The sequence below is a fragment of the Astatotilapia calliptera genome, chromosome 16, assembly GCF_900246225.1.
Source record: "Astatotilapia calliptera chromosome 16, fAstCal1.2, whole genome shotgun sequence".
Classification (NCBI taxonomy): Eukaryota; Metazoa; Chordata; class Actinopteri; order Cichliformes; family Cichlidae; genus Astatotilapia; species Astatotilapia calliptera.
The window spans coordinates 26,466,731-26,483,967 of record NC_039317.1 but is presented as its reverse complement, the minus strand read 5'-3'; the positions used below and the strand labels follow the sequence as shown (position 1 = coordinate 26,483,967).

The 17,237-nt window shown below is 42.3% G+C and overlaps 1 protein-coding gene across 2 annotated transcripts in view; it reads left to right on the top strand.

Annotated features, from left to right (window-relative positions):
• The window catches only part of gli2a (GLI family zinc finger 2a), an 82,664-nt gene that overhangs the window by 53,484 nt on the left and 11,943 nt on the right, over nt 1-17,237 (top strand). For both annotated transcript variants that reach the window (XM_026144176.1, XM_026144175.1), the window contains exons 4-7: nt 319-524; nt 4,210-4,407; nt 14,461-14,662; nt 15,368-15,563. In XM_026144176.1, the coding sequence (XP_025999961.1) occupies nt 319-524; nt 4,210-4,407; nt 14,461-14,662; nt 15,368-15,563 (802 nt within the window). The remainder of the gene's footprint in view (nt 1-318; nt 525-4,209; nt 4,408-14,460; nt 14,663-15,367; nt 15,564-17,237) is intronic.

Genomic DNA, 17,237 nt, shown 5'->3' with positions numbered 1-17,237 from the left:
GTCTCAACTTGTCTGTAGCTTTAGGGCTTAATGGGAGAAGGTGAACAAATGGAGATTATTATGTATTAGCTGTGTGACTGGGGAGGGGAAAGGGTGTAAATGGATTTGGACTGAAGACACAAAAGTTAAGGCATGTCTATGAACATACCACTGGAGATCATTCAGGAGATAACAACAATGCTAATATTCAAATGAACGCACTCTATTTTCTCTCCCTTGATCTCTCGCAGTCTGTCTTGCGCCTTCCCTTAATCCACTCTGCCTCTAAATCTTTCTACCGCTATTTATATTTGTCCAATTTTTACTTCCTTTCCACAGGCCTCCTGGACTGACGGGCAGTCCAGTCATCTCAGATATTTCGCTGATTCGCCTGTCTCCTCACGCGGCAGCCGGGACCGGCGAGTCACCATTCAGCCCTCCACATCCGTATGTCAGCCCTCACATGGAGCACTACCTACGCTCAGTACACAGCAGTCCCACCCTCTCTATGATCTCAGCGGCCCGAGGACTGAGCCCTGCTGACGGTAAGATTTTCCCCCCTCAGTGGATCTGATGCACCACCACAAAAATGTCAGTGAGCAGTGGAGCTTAAGCTTGTTGGTATATTTGAATAGAACTTGTGCTTTAAAGTTTATCAGAGTGCATTTTTCTCAGCATTACCTTGTGAAGCTGTGTGTCAGGATGCAAATGTGTAATTCTGTAGACTAAGAAGTTAAATGGGATTCCGACAAAGTCTGTGTGATACTTTTTATAACTTGAAGAATATGTGCGAGTAATCAGCCTGCAGACTCAAAGTGGTGTGCTCGTCCCGTGCCCTCCATCACAATCTAACCAGAGTTCTTATAATAGTCAGATTTTTGCTGCTGTGTTTGTAAGAAAGGACACGTTGGACATTGTTTAGAGTTTGTGTCTGAAAATGGCTCAGGTTTCACTGATTGTCCTTCTTGCATTCTGGTACAATTCAGAATTAAGTTTATGGTCCATTTAGAATAAACTTGCATGAGGTGTTTGCTCACCAAGTCAAAAATCTAAAGCACTTATAGTTGTTTCAAGCCATAAAAATCATCATCTTGTAGTTTTCTGCACAATTAGACAGTATGTGTGGTAGGAGAGGGAAAGGATGAGAGCACGTGTGCATCCAAGTGTGTGTGAACACGAAAGGAGGCACGTACACACTTTCTCAAATTAAGATTTGTAACAATAAATATCACCACAATAATAACTTCATTATCCCATGGATGAACTGCACCTCCACTATCTTGCACTGCATCTTGTTGACTTTGTTTTGATCTGCAGCCTTAGCGAGCTACAAGGGGAGCAGCGTCAGCCACCTTGTGCAGGTTCTGGTTAAAGTGGACCTCCAACTTTTAGAGTCTCCAGAGCAGAAAAAGGACTACTCGTACAAGAGATTTGTTTGAAAGTCTCCAGTCACTCTTCTATGTAAATTCAGCGTCTAAGAATGCAAGCTATAATTCTGGCAACTTAAATCAGAAGCTTATAACAATTTCTTTGCACCTTTATTACATTTATATCTAAAATCTGCTCAAGTAAAATAAGATGAGACTACCTTCTGTTGGATTACAGTCACCACCATGCATCTGCAAGATTTAAACACTCAGTCTTCTTTGCTGTACGTAATGACCACAGACTGAAGAGTAAACTGGAAACTCGGCTTTAAGGAGGTGAGACAAGAGTTGAGCGGGTTTAGAATTTATGTATCCTGTGAACTATAAACCAAGTGTTTCTGCTCGGCTGCAGTTTACACAGCTGATTATTTCACCAGCAGTGATAATTAGTCTTACACCTTATACACTCCCCTACATAAGTCCTGACCCACACCTTTCATCAAGCATGCTCTGGTGTTTCTGCATGTGTGCGCATGCTGGTAATTTGTGGTTGTATCAGGCACATGCTTTGCGGTGCCCGCTCGTTTGTATGTGTGTTTGGAAAGGGGGGGACCGTGGAAAATTAGCACAGACACAAACGCTCCGTGCGCCTGAACTATTGAGTTCACACAGTGACAGAGCCATCCTCCACAACCGATCGGAGAGGAGAGGAGCCCAAGGCCTGCAACGAGCTCCAATAAATCACAGAGCACACGCTGCTGGCAAAGCAAAGCCTCCCCACCTTTCAGGAGAAGCAATGCGGAAGAGATGCTGTCACTGATAAACAGGCGGGGAAGTATGGCACCAAATGGAGGGCACTCTGCAGCTCAGCAGAACATAAATAAAGCCTTTGGAAGCATGGAGCTCAGTGGAGCATGTGTAAACTCCAGATACAGTTACCTAGGTGTAATGCATGTGTTAAAGACTGTTTGTAAAACTGCTTTTGGTGTGATACAAAGTCTGTGCTCATAATGCCAAACGCAAATGTAATTAGTAGCTGGTAGTTGCACTGATATGTATCTCTGACATTTCTACAGTATGTGTGGAGAGGTAAAAGGAAGGACGTCCTAACGTCTGACTGCATGTAAAATAGCCTCAGCCGTGTTAGCAGCATTCCTCTAGTATTGGTTGGTCTCCAGAGAATAAAGTAAACTGCCTGTAGACATCCATGGATGTTTGCTCAGCACTGAACTGGAAGACTTTTGCTTTTCACCAGAATATTTCTGAATGTCTGTTGGATATATAGATGGGAAACATGGCAGCTATGTGACAATGACTCGCTGAGCTTTGGAGCGGTTTCCAAAATGACTTTCTACCTTTGACACCTTCTTGAAGTCTGGTTTATTGTAGGGTTTTTACTTGACAATATTGGATTGAACTGGTTATGTGCAGGAAATGTATGATGCCTTTAAAAGTTACCAGAATAAATGATTAATTTGTTTATTTCAGCTGATAATAGTTTGAGTGGTAGCTTTAGTTTTTTTCTGTAGTATTATTATAATTTTCTGTATTATTTGTCAAAAGAAATATATGCGTTTGCAATTTATTCATATAGCACTTTCAGAAAGCTTTCTTAGCACTTTCAACAACAACACAAACAGGTGACTCACACTCATGTAGACACTCAAAATCCTCTCACGCTGATCTGTTGACAAAGACTAAAACAGCAGAATTACAGTTCTTTGTTTTCTACTTTTTCACTTAACTGAAGCTGGAGAAAGCCTGGGTGTGCACGGGTAGAAGCTGAGTTTGGAAAACATTTCAACTTTTGACCAGTGTAACTTTCTGTCTGCTTTCTCTGGGGCTGTGGAGCGTAGCCGCTACCCCTCATCCCTCTGTGTTCATATGTGAGGTCACACACATACACCCAGACACAAAATGCTTCTGTGCGGCGGTGGTAACGTGATCTGGCAGCCGTGGAGAAACCAGGAGTATGCTTGCAGCAGCACAAACGTGCTGCCTGTGCGCTGTTACCACAGCTATGGCCTAATAGTTTCTGATGGACCCACAGTTTTGCTTTATGCGTCTGTGCGTGCAGAGGGTACAACCCCAGCTTCCCCCGTGTTTCCATTAGGGTGCGTATTAATCCATTTTCAGCCCACACCCCTGTCTCCTCCAAATACCCACACCCACTGGAGGAATAGGGAAAAAGTAAAAGCAATCTGTCCCTCACTCTTATAGTTTATGACATTTTTAAACATTGCTTTACTGGATGCAGGTGTTAACACTTTTTACGTCAATATTACTTTTGTTCATGCAGCGTTTAAGGCTTCCTCAGCATTGCACGGGTCCGTGAGCACCTGCACTCTGTGTATGACTTCAGCCTGTCAGACACAAGAGGTGCAGGAATGTGGTCCCCCCCCCCCCTTCCCCCATTTGCCCTGCTCCCCTTCTTCTTCTGCTTCCCTTTAGTCCCCAGAGATTCTTCCCCAAACCCTTCAAGCCTCAAAGACATCAGACTTGTTTCATCAAAAAAAAAAAAAAAAGCAAGCCTCACGAACATGCAGGAACGAATCTTGAGTCTGTGAAGCAGGGCACTCGATTCCTTCGCTGTTCTCCTGTTTGTTTTTGTCATTCTGTCGAGGGATATGTCAAACACTGTCTGTGAACATATCACTTCATTACAGGAAATCCATTTTGCTCAGCCCTTCTGACTTGTCAGAATTACTTTAGCATCACTTCACAGGTTTACAACGACCTCTGCACTGGGGGATGAGCGGGAATTCTAACAATTTCTCTTACTGATTGCGAGTATTTGCTTTGATCTTTATTTCCAGAAAGAGAAGCTGATCTATTCTCCATTTGTCTCTGTTCTCTGCCGCAGTAACCCACGAACACTTGAAGGACCGCGCCCTATTCAGTCTCCCGCCACCGCCTCCGGGAGCGAACCCTGCAGAGTACTACCTGATGGCCAGTGCCAGCCAGAGAAGCCCCTACGGTGACCTGCTGATGCAAAGTGGTGCGGCGGCGGCAGCTGCGGCGGCCGCAGCTCACCTTCCCGATTACATCAGCCCTGTGGATGGTGAGGAGAGAAATGCTGAGTGTACTGACACATTTACTGTACCCATCAATGTATGCATTAATAGTTTAGCTGAGAAAGAATACTTTGAGTTTAAGACAGGGTCATTTTAAGGAAGCTAAATGGTATGTTCAAAAAAATACAATATTTTATTTCAAGTTTCCATAGTGGAAAAAAGTCTAAAAAGGAAAAATGGGGTAAAAAAGAAACCAAACTGTGTAAACCAGTAGACTCAACAGAGACAGGAAGCCACATGAGGAAATAACCTTCAAAATAAAACAGGAAGAAAACTGAAAAGAAAAGACACTGACACATGATCAGAGCCTATTGTCATATATGTACCACTTTAAGGTCATTGTCTAGCATCCAGGGCTGTCATAAATGGACATGATGAGGAAATGAAAGGATGCATGCAAGAATAGGTATACCTGTAACTCAGGAGATGTTGGAGAAGCTTATTATAGATGGTACTAGACTTTTAACAAATTTTACATAAAGGTGTATTTTATATCAACCCAGGGTTTCTTCTAATTGTAACTAGAGATGGCACGATACCACTTTTTTATGTCCGATACCAATATCATAAATTTGGATATCTGCCGATACCGATATGAAGCCGATATAGTGTTTTTTAATCAATAAAACAGTTTTTTTAAATATCTTGCTGCATTTTGTATAAGTTCATACTCAAGTTTAAAACAACAACTACACTAAAACTATTCTGTTATACCTGTATGCAAAAAAAAATATTTCATAGTTCAGCAATACTGATCAATCTAATAAACTTAAACCTACACCATCCTCCCTATTCTGGTATTTTAAAGAGTACTTAGCGTAAATATTAAGCAACCTAACTAATAGGGTTCCAACTCCCAGCAACAACAAAAATAAATAAATAAAAAATAGGGAACCACCCCTCACGCTCCACCTCGTGATGCTTAATCGACGTAATCAACCTTAATTTGATGCAGTGTGAAAAAAAATGCACAGAAATCAATTATTTTTCAAGAAATATTAAATAGATTCAACATCTTTCTTCAACAAAATTGCAGACTGCACAGATGGTACCTTCCCAAAGGAAAAAGTACTATAGCTTACTAGGGTATATATATATTAGACTTAATAGTCACTATATACAGTAATGGACTTCTATTCATTTTACATCAAATTAAAGCTTTGGGTGTCAGATAATTATTTATTAAAAGCTAGACATTTTAAATGAGAATAAGAAAGAAAAGTGTGTTTTTGTGCCCCCTTTTCCTTGTTAATGCCCTATCGGCCCCCCTGGCTAAACTTTGCTAAATCCGCCCCTGCACAGTTACCAGCGTCAGCTACGTAGAAAAAGATCCTGGTGTAGAAAGTAATATTAAATAAATTCTAACAACAGCTGATCAAGCTTAAACGTGCTGCTGTTGTTTATACACTGGTTTCCTCTTTCTGGTGCAAAGTGGGCCAAAAACAAACAAGAGAGACGGAGTCGCGACAGAAAAGCCGATCAGCTGATCATTAAGCAGTTTCATGATTGAAGTAGCAGCAAGAAGAGGCAGTCGCTCCATATATCGCTTGTTAAGCTTAACGCAGGAATGCTTTACAAACATTCAGAGATGGACTTACACACTTGCTTTACTTCTCTCGGGGATAACTTTGTCGGAGATGAAATGCCGGGTTGCTAGCGAAGCTCCACATCCTCAACCAGACCACCGACAGGTCCCGCATGCCACAGCCGCTCCATCACGTGATGCATACTGCTCCGACGTGCTAACGTTCTGAGGCGAGTTACGGCGTGTTGCAAGTTTTGTGAGGTGCTTTCGTCCAGTAATTTAGGTCAGTATCGGACGGATACCGATACGTAATATCGGATCGGTCCATCTCTAATTGTAACTAAGTCATTTTAGTGCCTAAACTGCTTAATTTAGTGTGTTGACCTAATCAGACATCAATGAAAAAAGGCAAAGACATGTTCAGGACTGGACTTTTGGAGCTCTGTGTGAGCCTCACATTGAAAAGTGACACCATGGGGGTAGCATGGAGAGAAGAAAAAAACCATGATTCCCACTGTGAGGTCAAATTTCAACAGCAATTCGTCAAATTATTGTCCAGATTTTATCTAACAGAATGTTTGGGTTCACTGGGAGATTCTGACATGAAAATCAGTCACTGGAGAAGATAGATCATTCTGTTTGGTTCAGCTGAAAATCAGCCTGCAGACTTTTATTTCATAATTAGGCATTTTTGAAAACCTCAAACCAAATCAAAACCAGAACCTGTGGAAGCTCTCGGCGCTTCCAGCATGATATGTCAAAATATTATCAACCATCTTGATACGGAAACCCAAGCTTGTCTTTTATCACCACTTTAACACTAAGAGGCAAATTTAACAGCCACGTTGTCCTTTGTTCTCAGCACCAGACATGTTGATACGGTCCTCTTGTTCTTCCTCTTGAGGCTTTTTCATGGCAGTGCTTTCAACATCAAAGCTAGTGGTTTTTAGACTTACACGTATGGGGGCCGAGGCTAGTTGAGGGTGTGTAAACACTGAAAGCCCAGAGGCCAGGATCTCATAAAACCACATTACCTTAAAGTCTCTAATTCTGATTGTGTTTCAGGTGTGTTTGTGATGTCGTTATGAGTAACAGCCGACAAAAAAGAAAAACGTCCGGGGTAGCCAATAAAGAGGCAGCATGGAAGTATACCTTCATCTCTGCTCTGTATCAGGCAGGGCTCAATCCTGCATATACTGCTATGTAATAGCAGGGAGGTTATTGCTGACACACACACTCACACTCAGTGGCAGGCAGAAATTTAACCGCCAGGCTAATGCTCACAAACTCGTACACGTGTTTGCACACAAACTCACAGAGGCCAGCCTGTTCTTTGATGCCAGCCAGAACCTCGGCCCTCTATCAAAGTGACAGTCAGGCACCAGAACAGACGTTTGACTTCAGCAAGGAAACGCTTCCAAGAAACCTTCAGCCCTCATGAATGAGAAAGAGAAAGCTCACAGAGAGGAAAGTCGGCCTTTTCGATGCCTGATAATCAAACACCCTGCTTGGCACTGACCCCCTTCAGGAGCCCTCATTCTTCCTTTCATTCCATCCAACCACCCACCCAGAAAAAAAGAAAAAAAACCTGCTGCACTGTCACGCTTCCAGAAGACACTAAAGCTGCCATCCTCACACACAGGTAGGAAAACTCAGCAGAGAGGAGAAAATCAGGTACAGGATGGCTTGAACATTAATCTTTTAAATTACCTCAATCACTTAGTCAAACAGAGCTGAGCTGAGCTGCAGGCTGAGGCGGGGTTTCAGAAACTGTAGACCACCGCCTTCTCCCGCCCTCCTCCTTCCTCTTCCTTCTCCCACCACTTCAGTGACCGCCGCTGTGCTGCCATGCCCACACTTGTTTGGGTGGTTGTTTACTTGTGTAGCCACAACCCCCACCCCAACACCCCCACCGCCTGCTTCACTGCAACGTCCACACTAGCTACCAGCTTTTATTTAGTGTTCTACCATCCTCGGAGTGATGTGGTCAGGTTTGGGTCACTCTGCCAGTCTCGAGGCACAGGGACCACATTGACCGAGGCGGCCAACTAATGGTCATTGCGGGCAGCCTCAGCCTGAATCAATAGCCTTATTTACTGCTAGAACATGGGAGAAGGAGGAGGAGGAGGACGTGGCAAATATGTGCTTCACCCCTGCCGTTAGTTTTGGAAGGCAGCACAGATAAAATCCATATTAAAAATCAATTTATGCACTAATATTCAGCAGACCCACCGCAAGAACTGGGAGCACTCAGTGACCCTATAGTATGGCTCGTCCAGCCCATGTTTTCCCTCTGGATGAGTGAACAGCAAGGCTCAGAGTAGAGCCCCAAACACTGGGTGCTGCTGTGAGAAGGGTGCTGCTGGAAAAGTTGTGAGCACACGGGATTTCTGGCAGGTCTGCAGGTCTTGCTGGTCCACTTAAGAATTTTTAGGATTTGCTGTCGGGTATACCTCAGACGAGAAACTTAAACACACCAATTTCTCCCCGATGAGGATGACAGCATTTGAAAGACACTGCTGTGGCGCTGACTGAAGTGGCACAGACTGTTAAAAACACAAACCTAACCAGCAAAATGATTGCTTTTTTTCCACTGTTAAGACTTTCCCTTCCCTCAGGACTGCCATATGACAGGGTGATGGACAGGTCTCCTAAGCAAACAGTGTTAGCAGTGGCCGTGAAGGCCTCGCTGCAATGCTTAACTGCTTCTGTAAGTTAGTATCTGTGTTTGCGGTATGTTTTTCACGCATCAATCACTGTCGTTATCTGGTGAGAAATCGACTGGGCTGAAATAACAAAAGTACATTCAAGTCCAAAGACACATTCATGAAAAATGTGCATGTTTGGCAGCTTGTTTAATTTAGCATTGTTTCCTAGAGTTTCTTTAATTAAAATAGCTCGGCTGGTTTAGAGTTAAAGAAAAGTTCCTTCAGTTGCTTCTTTAAGTGACAGCTAATCCCACGACTAACCTACTTTCAGTAGATTTTTACACCAGCTCATAAGCCAAAAAGGAAAAAAATGAATAAATCAGAAAACATTTTTGTTGTTACGCTGACCTACACCTGCCAACCTAAAGATGTGTGCAGCTAATTGTCACATCCCATCAGCAGTATGACCTATGTGAGTCAACATAACTGGAAAACTCAGGTACTCAGGTAATCATGGTGCTTCTCCTTTCTCGTTCTTTCTTGTTATATTCAGTGTAATATTTGTAAGGAAGCTATTTTATTGCATAATAGTAATATACAGTTTTATCAGCTTCCACAAGAACTATTTTCCTTCTCCCGTCTCTTTGTGCTCCACTCTGTGTGTGTGTGGAGGTCCACTTGCAGTGAGGCTGAGACCTGGGAAAGAAGAAACTAATATGAATATGAAGTAATGTGTAACAGTAGGGAAGTAAAGGAGACCAGGGGGACATTAAAATAAAAATAGTAGTACATTTAGCATTTTTTAATCTGTACAGATCTGTACAGATGCATCTAGTTGTGTTTGAGGCCTAAGCTTGAATGAGGTTTAAGTGATACTGGGTATATGAATATTATTTTAAATGCCCTTTGCGTATTTTAAGGGTTTGATAATGGTAAAAAAAAATAACAATAATAATAATAATAATAACAACAACTTAGATCTGTATAACACCTTTCAATAAACCTAAAGACAGTTACAAATAAATATACCAAAAAATAAATACTAATAAATAGGGCAGGACAATATGGACAAAAATATTTATCATGATATATATTTGCAAATTTGCGATAACAATAGAACTGATTACATAATTGATGCGAGACAAAATACTTTACAACTCCACAACTTTATCAGTGCAAAAAAACCCATCAATTTATTTTCACTTAAACAAGCAGCTGTTGCTGAATTCTCTCGCAGCTGCTCTGTTCCCATGTTCTACTGTGTGACTGATAGCCTTGAGTTTAAAATCCGCTTCATACGCATGTCTCTTAACAGGTGTCATTTTGGGCTCCTTATACACACACAATACGGTAATATTATGTTGAAGCGCAGTACGTATTACTCTGCGAGGCTCCTGACTACGGTAGCTGTAATGCTCCGACAATCCATCAAGCGGTGCGGATTCATAGATTACCAAAGTCAAACTAGACACTTTTTTGCAGATTTTCGAGCACCGTGTACCACATAAAATCGGTTCGAGGTCAGTAAGCGCAACCAGAATTCATACATAAGGCACACTGGATTATAAGGTGTGCTGTCAATTTTTGAGAAAATTAAAGGCTTTTAAGAGCGCCTTAGCGTCCGAAAAATACAGTAATAACGACGGCCCGCTTGCATGTTCTACAAAAAACTGTGCTTTGGTGCCTATCTGACGGACAAAAACCAAACCAGTTTCACGTCACTGAAGTTGCACCATTTTTACCAACCAATTCTGGTTCATCTGTTTCATTCAACGATCTGCTTATGCCCTTCTCATTCGCCGCCATGTCCGTATGAAAACAAAGGCACTGCGCATGCACATTTTACCCATATTCTATCGCGATATTTGATTTTCTTATCATTGCCTAACATTGTACCGGTATTACTGTGAATGGTATAATATGGCCCAGCCCTACTAATAAATAAATAAATATACAAAATAATAAATATATTAAAATTACAAAAGATAAACTAGGGCCCATAAAACCAGTTGCCCGAGCTGGTCTTAGCCTCTTAATCCCAGTAGAATTAAGACTAAGGAAAGTAAAGTTAGTTAGTGAATAGACTTTAAAGTGTTATTAGCATTGGTACACCGCCACTGCTATGGATGCAAATAAAGTCACATTATGGTATCACATTGGGAGGCTTTCAGAAGGCTGTTTGTATATGAATGCACAGGTATGTGAGGGGTGGGTGGGCAGAGAAATATCAGAGTAGTTTGCTGGAAAACCTTGAAGCTCCCATGACAAAAGCAGCAGCCAAAGTAAATGTCTGCCATCCTGAGGAAAAAGATTTCAGTGTTGATGTAGCGGGGTGGGGGGTGGGGGCCATAGATTTGTGTACCGATGTGGTGGTGAGGGGAGAAGGAGTTGATGGGGTGGGGGAGAGGGGGGGGGGGGGGTTCCCCTCAGACTGCTTACACAAACACTTAACTATATGTTAGTTCATGAGCACATGGGTTGGAAGTGTGTGCATAAACACGATGGCAAACACAACGCTGGCTTTGGGCTGGACACCGGGGGCTCGTAGAGGATACAGTGCGAACCCTCTCGCTAATAAAATTCACAGTGTTCGTATTAGTGCGATTTAACAGGAAAAATAAACAGTCCCCGTCTCAGGCTTGACTGGGGGGTGGATGGAGATGAGGAGGCCGACTGGCAAAACCTTAGCTTTGGTGTAATGGTGGTGTGGGTGGTGTGGTTATATCTCTATTCAAGGTCAAGGTGGGTAAGCTCAAGATTATCTGCTCATTTAAAAGCGCTTGTCAAAGCACAGAAATATTATTAGAAACTCTTATTTGGAAAAACTAGCATGCTTTGGTTCGCAGATTTGTGTTACTTTTGTATCTAGATGTTACTGTTTATACACATTAAATATTGAAAAGTTAAGCCACTCTGCACTGAATGTATTTTATTTTACCAATAACCATTAAAATCCAAGTTTTTACATTGATCTATTTCCCCTAGAAACATAAATATTTACTTGATATTTTCCCCTTGTGTATGTGAATAGATCTTTGCTCTACTTCCATATTCATATGATGGTGCTCACTGTCCAAAGCTGAATATCTGCAGAATACTATGCAAACTAAAATCCCTTAAGAATTGTTTAGAGAACATAAATGTTAGTTCTTAATGAAAACCTTTGACCCACAAAGTTAGTTGCAGTAAAACACAGTGAAGTATGCATGTTCTTGGCTTAGCTTTGCTGTCCTGTACTCAAAACAGATGCTAACCCTTTTTTTCGAAAGCAGAGACAGTTTGTTCACACGTTCAAGGATGTTAGAAGGTTTGCATTTCTTACTACGTGTTTGAGGATTTATTGGCACTGAGCTGAATTTCTTGGCAGTCTTTGTGGGTCCAACTCAGCTGCAATCCTCACCACTCCTCGTTCTGCTGTTGGCTAACTCTGCATTAGCTTAACTGTCTCCATGAACTTATCAAGAGGCCAGTGGATTCTCAGAGAACTGTTTTCACTCACATATTGGCCATAAATACAAATATTTTTCAAACACTGCTGTTTTGTTATCAGTGTTACACAAGGAAAAGCTGCAGACCTATTCTTTGCAGGGCTGCAAAGTGACCCTCCATTGGCTCCGGCTGCAGCGACACCGAGTGCTAGCAACTTCTGGAGATCAGCACAACCCTCCAATTAGAGCATTTTCATTTTCCACAAAACTATTTCGGCAGAAGCAAATGCTTAAAATAATCACGCACACTCCTCACTCGGGTTCTTTTTTAATATTCCTTTTCTTTACTGTATCAGTGTGTGCCTGTAATTATGCCTCTATATAAATCCAGATCCCACAATTACAACCAGCCCGGGATTCAGGCCCACAAAGCACCGATGCACATGCAGACACTCGCATATATGTACGCACAAACACACTCACACACGTTACCACACACTGCTGCGTCGCCACGGCCTGCGCAACATCTGTTTTCTCACTCCCTGCCGGAACCTGTTCACCCTTTCAGTCATAACCACCACCTATAAAACGCTCCTTTACCAAGTGGTGAGAGTTTCAGAGTGAATGAAAGTTGTTCCAGGTAAAATTAGGAAAGATTACTGGGCTAAACAAGAGCTTGCTGACCAAACATTGTTGAAAATTTGTTGCTGGAGGCACTGAGAATTCTTTTGAGCTGAATTAGATGTACAGATTGAAGGCGGCAGTTTAAAGATGGGGGTAGAGGGCGGCACTGTGGGCGCCGTGCCCAGAAGGGTGAGGCTGGCGCCAGCCTACCAGGGCACCAGGCTGTGAGGCCTGTTTCCTGCTTTATAAAGGGGAATATTAATACCTGTATCTCCCATTAAATCTGTTGGCAAGGGTGCAAGTTCACCTTTAAAAAAAAAAAGTCCCCATTCATGATCCCAGTTTTGCTTCAATCCTCCCGCCTCCCTCCTTTACTCCACTCCCACCCCTCTGTGTGGCTGGGAGATGATGACATATTTATTTATTAACCCTACGGAGTCCCATTCCTGAGCAGCGTTTGTTGTTTTTGCCAACTCTTTGATACATGTCTATATCATCTCCACCAGCCTTTTTTCTCCTTTTCCAGGCCCCCAACTTCTGTTGTCTGCCATCTGAAGCTCCTGGGAGCCTTTTAACTGAGTGCATATGCCTCTGCTTTACGACTTGCCACCTCCAAACATAATAGCTTTGGAAGTAAGCCCCTTCTTTATGGCTGCAGGTCTGGTGCGGTGATTATGGCGGTGCCTGGATTAATTTGGCTAGAGGGGTTGTGAGTTGTACCAGCAAAGAGTCGCGATTGGCAACATATTGGCAGCAGCGTAGCTGACATGCAGGAAATGTGTGTGTGTGTTAGGTCACTATGCACGTGCTTAGGTGAGCTGTGATGGGGCTATTATGAGTATCCTGCCTCTCACACCTCTGATGATGCCTGTTGTAAGTTGTAATTGAACGCACTCAACTCAGCTCTGTCCCCTCACACTGGGACCAGCACCTGTTGGTCCCCACCAGTGATTTGTCTCCGTCTTATGTGGGAGTGAGAGTTGCATGCCTTTAAAAGAAATAAATACACATCAGTATGTGTGGAAAAACAAATTGCCTTCTTTAAGTTCATGGGAAAGTAGTGAACCCCGTCATTTTCTTGTGCTCTTTTTGAAAAGAATGAGAAAACAGTACAAGAAGCAGGTCTAACAGGAGGCCATTAACTCTACCTTTGTGAGTCAGCCTTGTTTTTTTTTAAATGGGATTCTGAAATCAATTTGTTCAAATTGCCTCTATTTAACTTCCCCAAGTACAGCGGCTGAAAGAGATTCCTATCAAAGTAATTACGGAGAATGATTAGGCCCAGATTCATTATGCATAAGAGGATGCAAATGTTAAATAGGGGAGCTGTGTGTGAGAGAGATGCAGGAGATAGGGTTTAGCTTAGCATGGCTGTGACCTCCACTAGAATGCCCGCGGCTCAGCATTTCCTCGAACATGGTCCAGGATAACTGCTGGTTTCTATTGAGGCCATGCAGTTTTTACACAAGGAATTTGCACATTAAAGGCATTCAACGTGAAATCCAAAAAAACATATTGGGACAATATGTGTGGAGTGTTAGATACTGTTAGCTAGCTTGGGTGTATTCAGTGCTCTGGCTTTGCAGCATTTATTTTTGCTGCAAAGCCAGAAATTTTAACATTGGCGTGTATGTGGATCCGGTCACTTTAGGAACCAGTATATATTAGGGGAATGGCGGTTTTGTCATTTCCTCACAGTCTGCATTTTGCTGTCCATTTTTCAAGCAGTTAATTTATTGGTGGCAAAAAACTCAAATATCAAAAGGCAAAATTGGTGACATTTCTGCATTTGTGTCTCTTGTTGTCTGTCCCCAGTATCCCGTTTTTCCAGCCCAAGGTTGACACCCCGGCTCAGCAGAAAAAGGGCGCTGTCCATCTCGCCACTGTCAGATGCTAGCATTGACCTGCAGACCATGATTCGTACCTCACCCAACTCCCTGGTGGCCTACATCAACAATTCACGCTCCAGTTCAGCCGCTAGCAGCTCCTATGGGCACCTTTCAGTCGGCGGAATCAGGTATAATTGCGGTTCATACAAGAATACTGTATGAACATTGACAGGCATATTTATAGTTTCCAGCAACTGTAGTCTGCAGGCGTCTGTTGATTCAGATCTACCACAGTTATTAATTAGTCACACTTTTAAAAATCACCATTTTTCTTGAAATATCCATTATAATCAAGTTCCTTTTTTGGGTGGCTAGTAAATGTATATATTTTCTATTCACAGCTATTAAAAACAAATGGAGCGAATTTATTGTATTCATACTGTTACAACAAACCAGTAGACATGCAGGGTGGCTTCAAGTTAAGCAAGATTGCTTTGAAGAAAAGATGACACATTCTTCTCCAAAAACTATTAAAAATACATCAGTGAGCATTTTACAACTATCACTTAAAGTGTAAGGTTGCACTGGAAGTAAAGGTGCAGTGTAAGTGGGGGCTTGTCCGGGATTTGGACTGAAACCACACAAAAAAACAATTCTGTAGTCGTTGACTTGGTCTTTATGAGGCATTTTAGATTCAGAGTAAAATCGACTTTCCTGCAGTGCCAGGTTACACTACATGGTCCTTGCTTCAAAGGAGAATGCTAGCTTATCTATTTTCACTTGGTAGTGAGGGACAATGCGACCATGATTCCAGTTGCTTTAATGTTAGTAGACAAAAGTCTCCAGCCATGTTAGCCTTAAAATATCTTTTTTCCTCTCACCCCCTCACTCAGCCCGACATTCAGCTTCCCCCATCACATCAACCCCGTTGCCTACCAGCAGCTGTTGTCCCAGCAAAGGAGTCTCAACGCCTTTGGCCACACGCCTCCTCTCATTCAACAGTCGCCATCTTCGTTCTCTGCTCGTCAACACCCCCTCACTGCATCACCTATGTCCTCCCACAATAGCACCAACTCCGAAGCAAACCAGGTAACATTCATGTCTTTATATTTTAAAGTTATACCTCAGATTGCATTATACGGATATGTAAGCTTGGGATGAATACAGATTTTCTCTGATTACCAAATTTTCACTTTTTATGTCATGATTCTAATGTTTTGTGATCACTAGGTCACATAAACATTAATAGAATAAACAAAGTTTAAGTCTTGTGGTTCTCCAACAAGCAAAACCTTTATAACATTCACCGGACACTATCCCCTAGACAGTTGCCAGTCTTCCCAGGGAAGGGAACTTCACCCTGAGCTCAGAATGTGCAATGCTCTGCAGCTACACCTCAGATTCTGCAGGCCTCAGTTGTTATGCTAATGTTCATGACAGTACAATTAGAAAAAGACTGAACAAATATGACTTGTTTGGAATTTCTGGGCTGTACTTAGTTTTTACGCTGTTACTAATGCCACGGTCTCATTTTTCACATGTTGTTGTTCATCTAATGTTTTGTCTTTAAATAAATTTAAGACCTAATAAGGAGCAAATGATTCTTTTTATTTTGTCCTGATACATAAAACATTGCAAAGAGTTTAAGTGTCTCTTGAACTTGACCGTAGATAAAGGTAAGAGAAATTGTAAAATAATACTTTGAAAAGAATTCTTCAAATGTAATAGCATACACATTTTAATTACAGATGAAAATAAAATGTAAAAAACAAACAAACATAGCAACCATAACAAGTAAAATAAACCAAACACAAGTTGATATCTCTGCAACACGATACGCAGACATCTTGGACAAAATGTCCAAACTGCTGTTTCTCCACATTCTTTTGATATTTTTAGATAATTTTAGAAGCTATAAAACTCCAACAAATAGTCGTAAAAAGAAGATAGTGAACCGAGACATAGATTTGAGGTGCTGGAACAAAGCCTAATTGCATGAGTTATCATGAAGTATTTTTACAAATGATGTCTCAGGTCAGAAAAATGTTTGAGGCTCCTTCCCAGTTCCATCTGTCTTACTTCCCACTGTCTCCTCTGCTCCACTTTATCAGCCCACTGTCAACACCGCAGCCCCTCGTAATGTAAACTTCCCACTTGGTGAATCACTCCATCTCACACTACACGCCACTGCCTCCAGCTCTGTTTCAGCACTGTGTCTGCTGAATCCAAGTGTGCTGGAGTGTACTGTATATTTGCACCTTTCTGCACACACTCACACACACAGCTTTATTTCTGTAGTGATCAGAACCATATTTCCCTCTTGGTTTCCAGCCAACTGAATGAATCATCGAGGCCCCTAGAACTGCACTGTAGTGTTCTGGGTGGGATTAGAAGACCCCCCTCTCCATTGTTGGACTTCCTCCAACGAACCTCAATAAACACACACACACTCATATCCATCCTTTCTTTTCTTCTCCATTAGAGCTTTAACAGGCCTTCGTAGTCTTTGTCTTTTCAGAATCAGTCGGCAGATCAAAGCCCTCTCGTCGCCCCCACATACACTCACATACTCCTCTAGCCCCGACCCTGCCTCCTCTCCCAATCTGTAGCGAGGGTAATAACTCCTCTTCTTTCATATTTCCTTGCGGCTTTGGCGATCATAAAGCAGTCTAAACTGTTTAGTCTCGGCGGCGGGTCCTAGTCTGACTTATGAACCGTGGTGCCTGGTGCAACCAGGACTTGTCACATCTCTTTGCAGCGGCA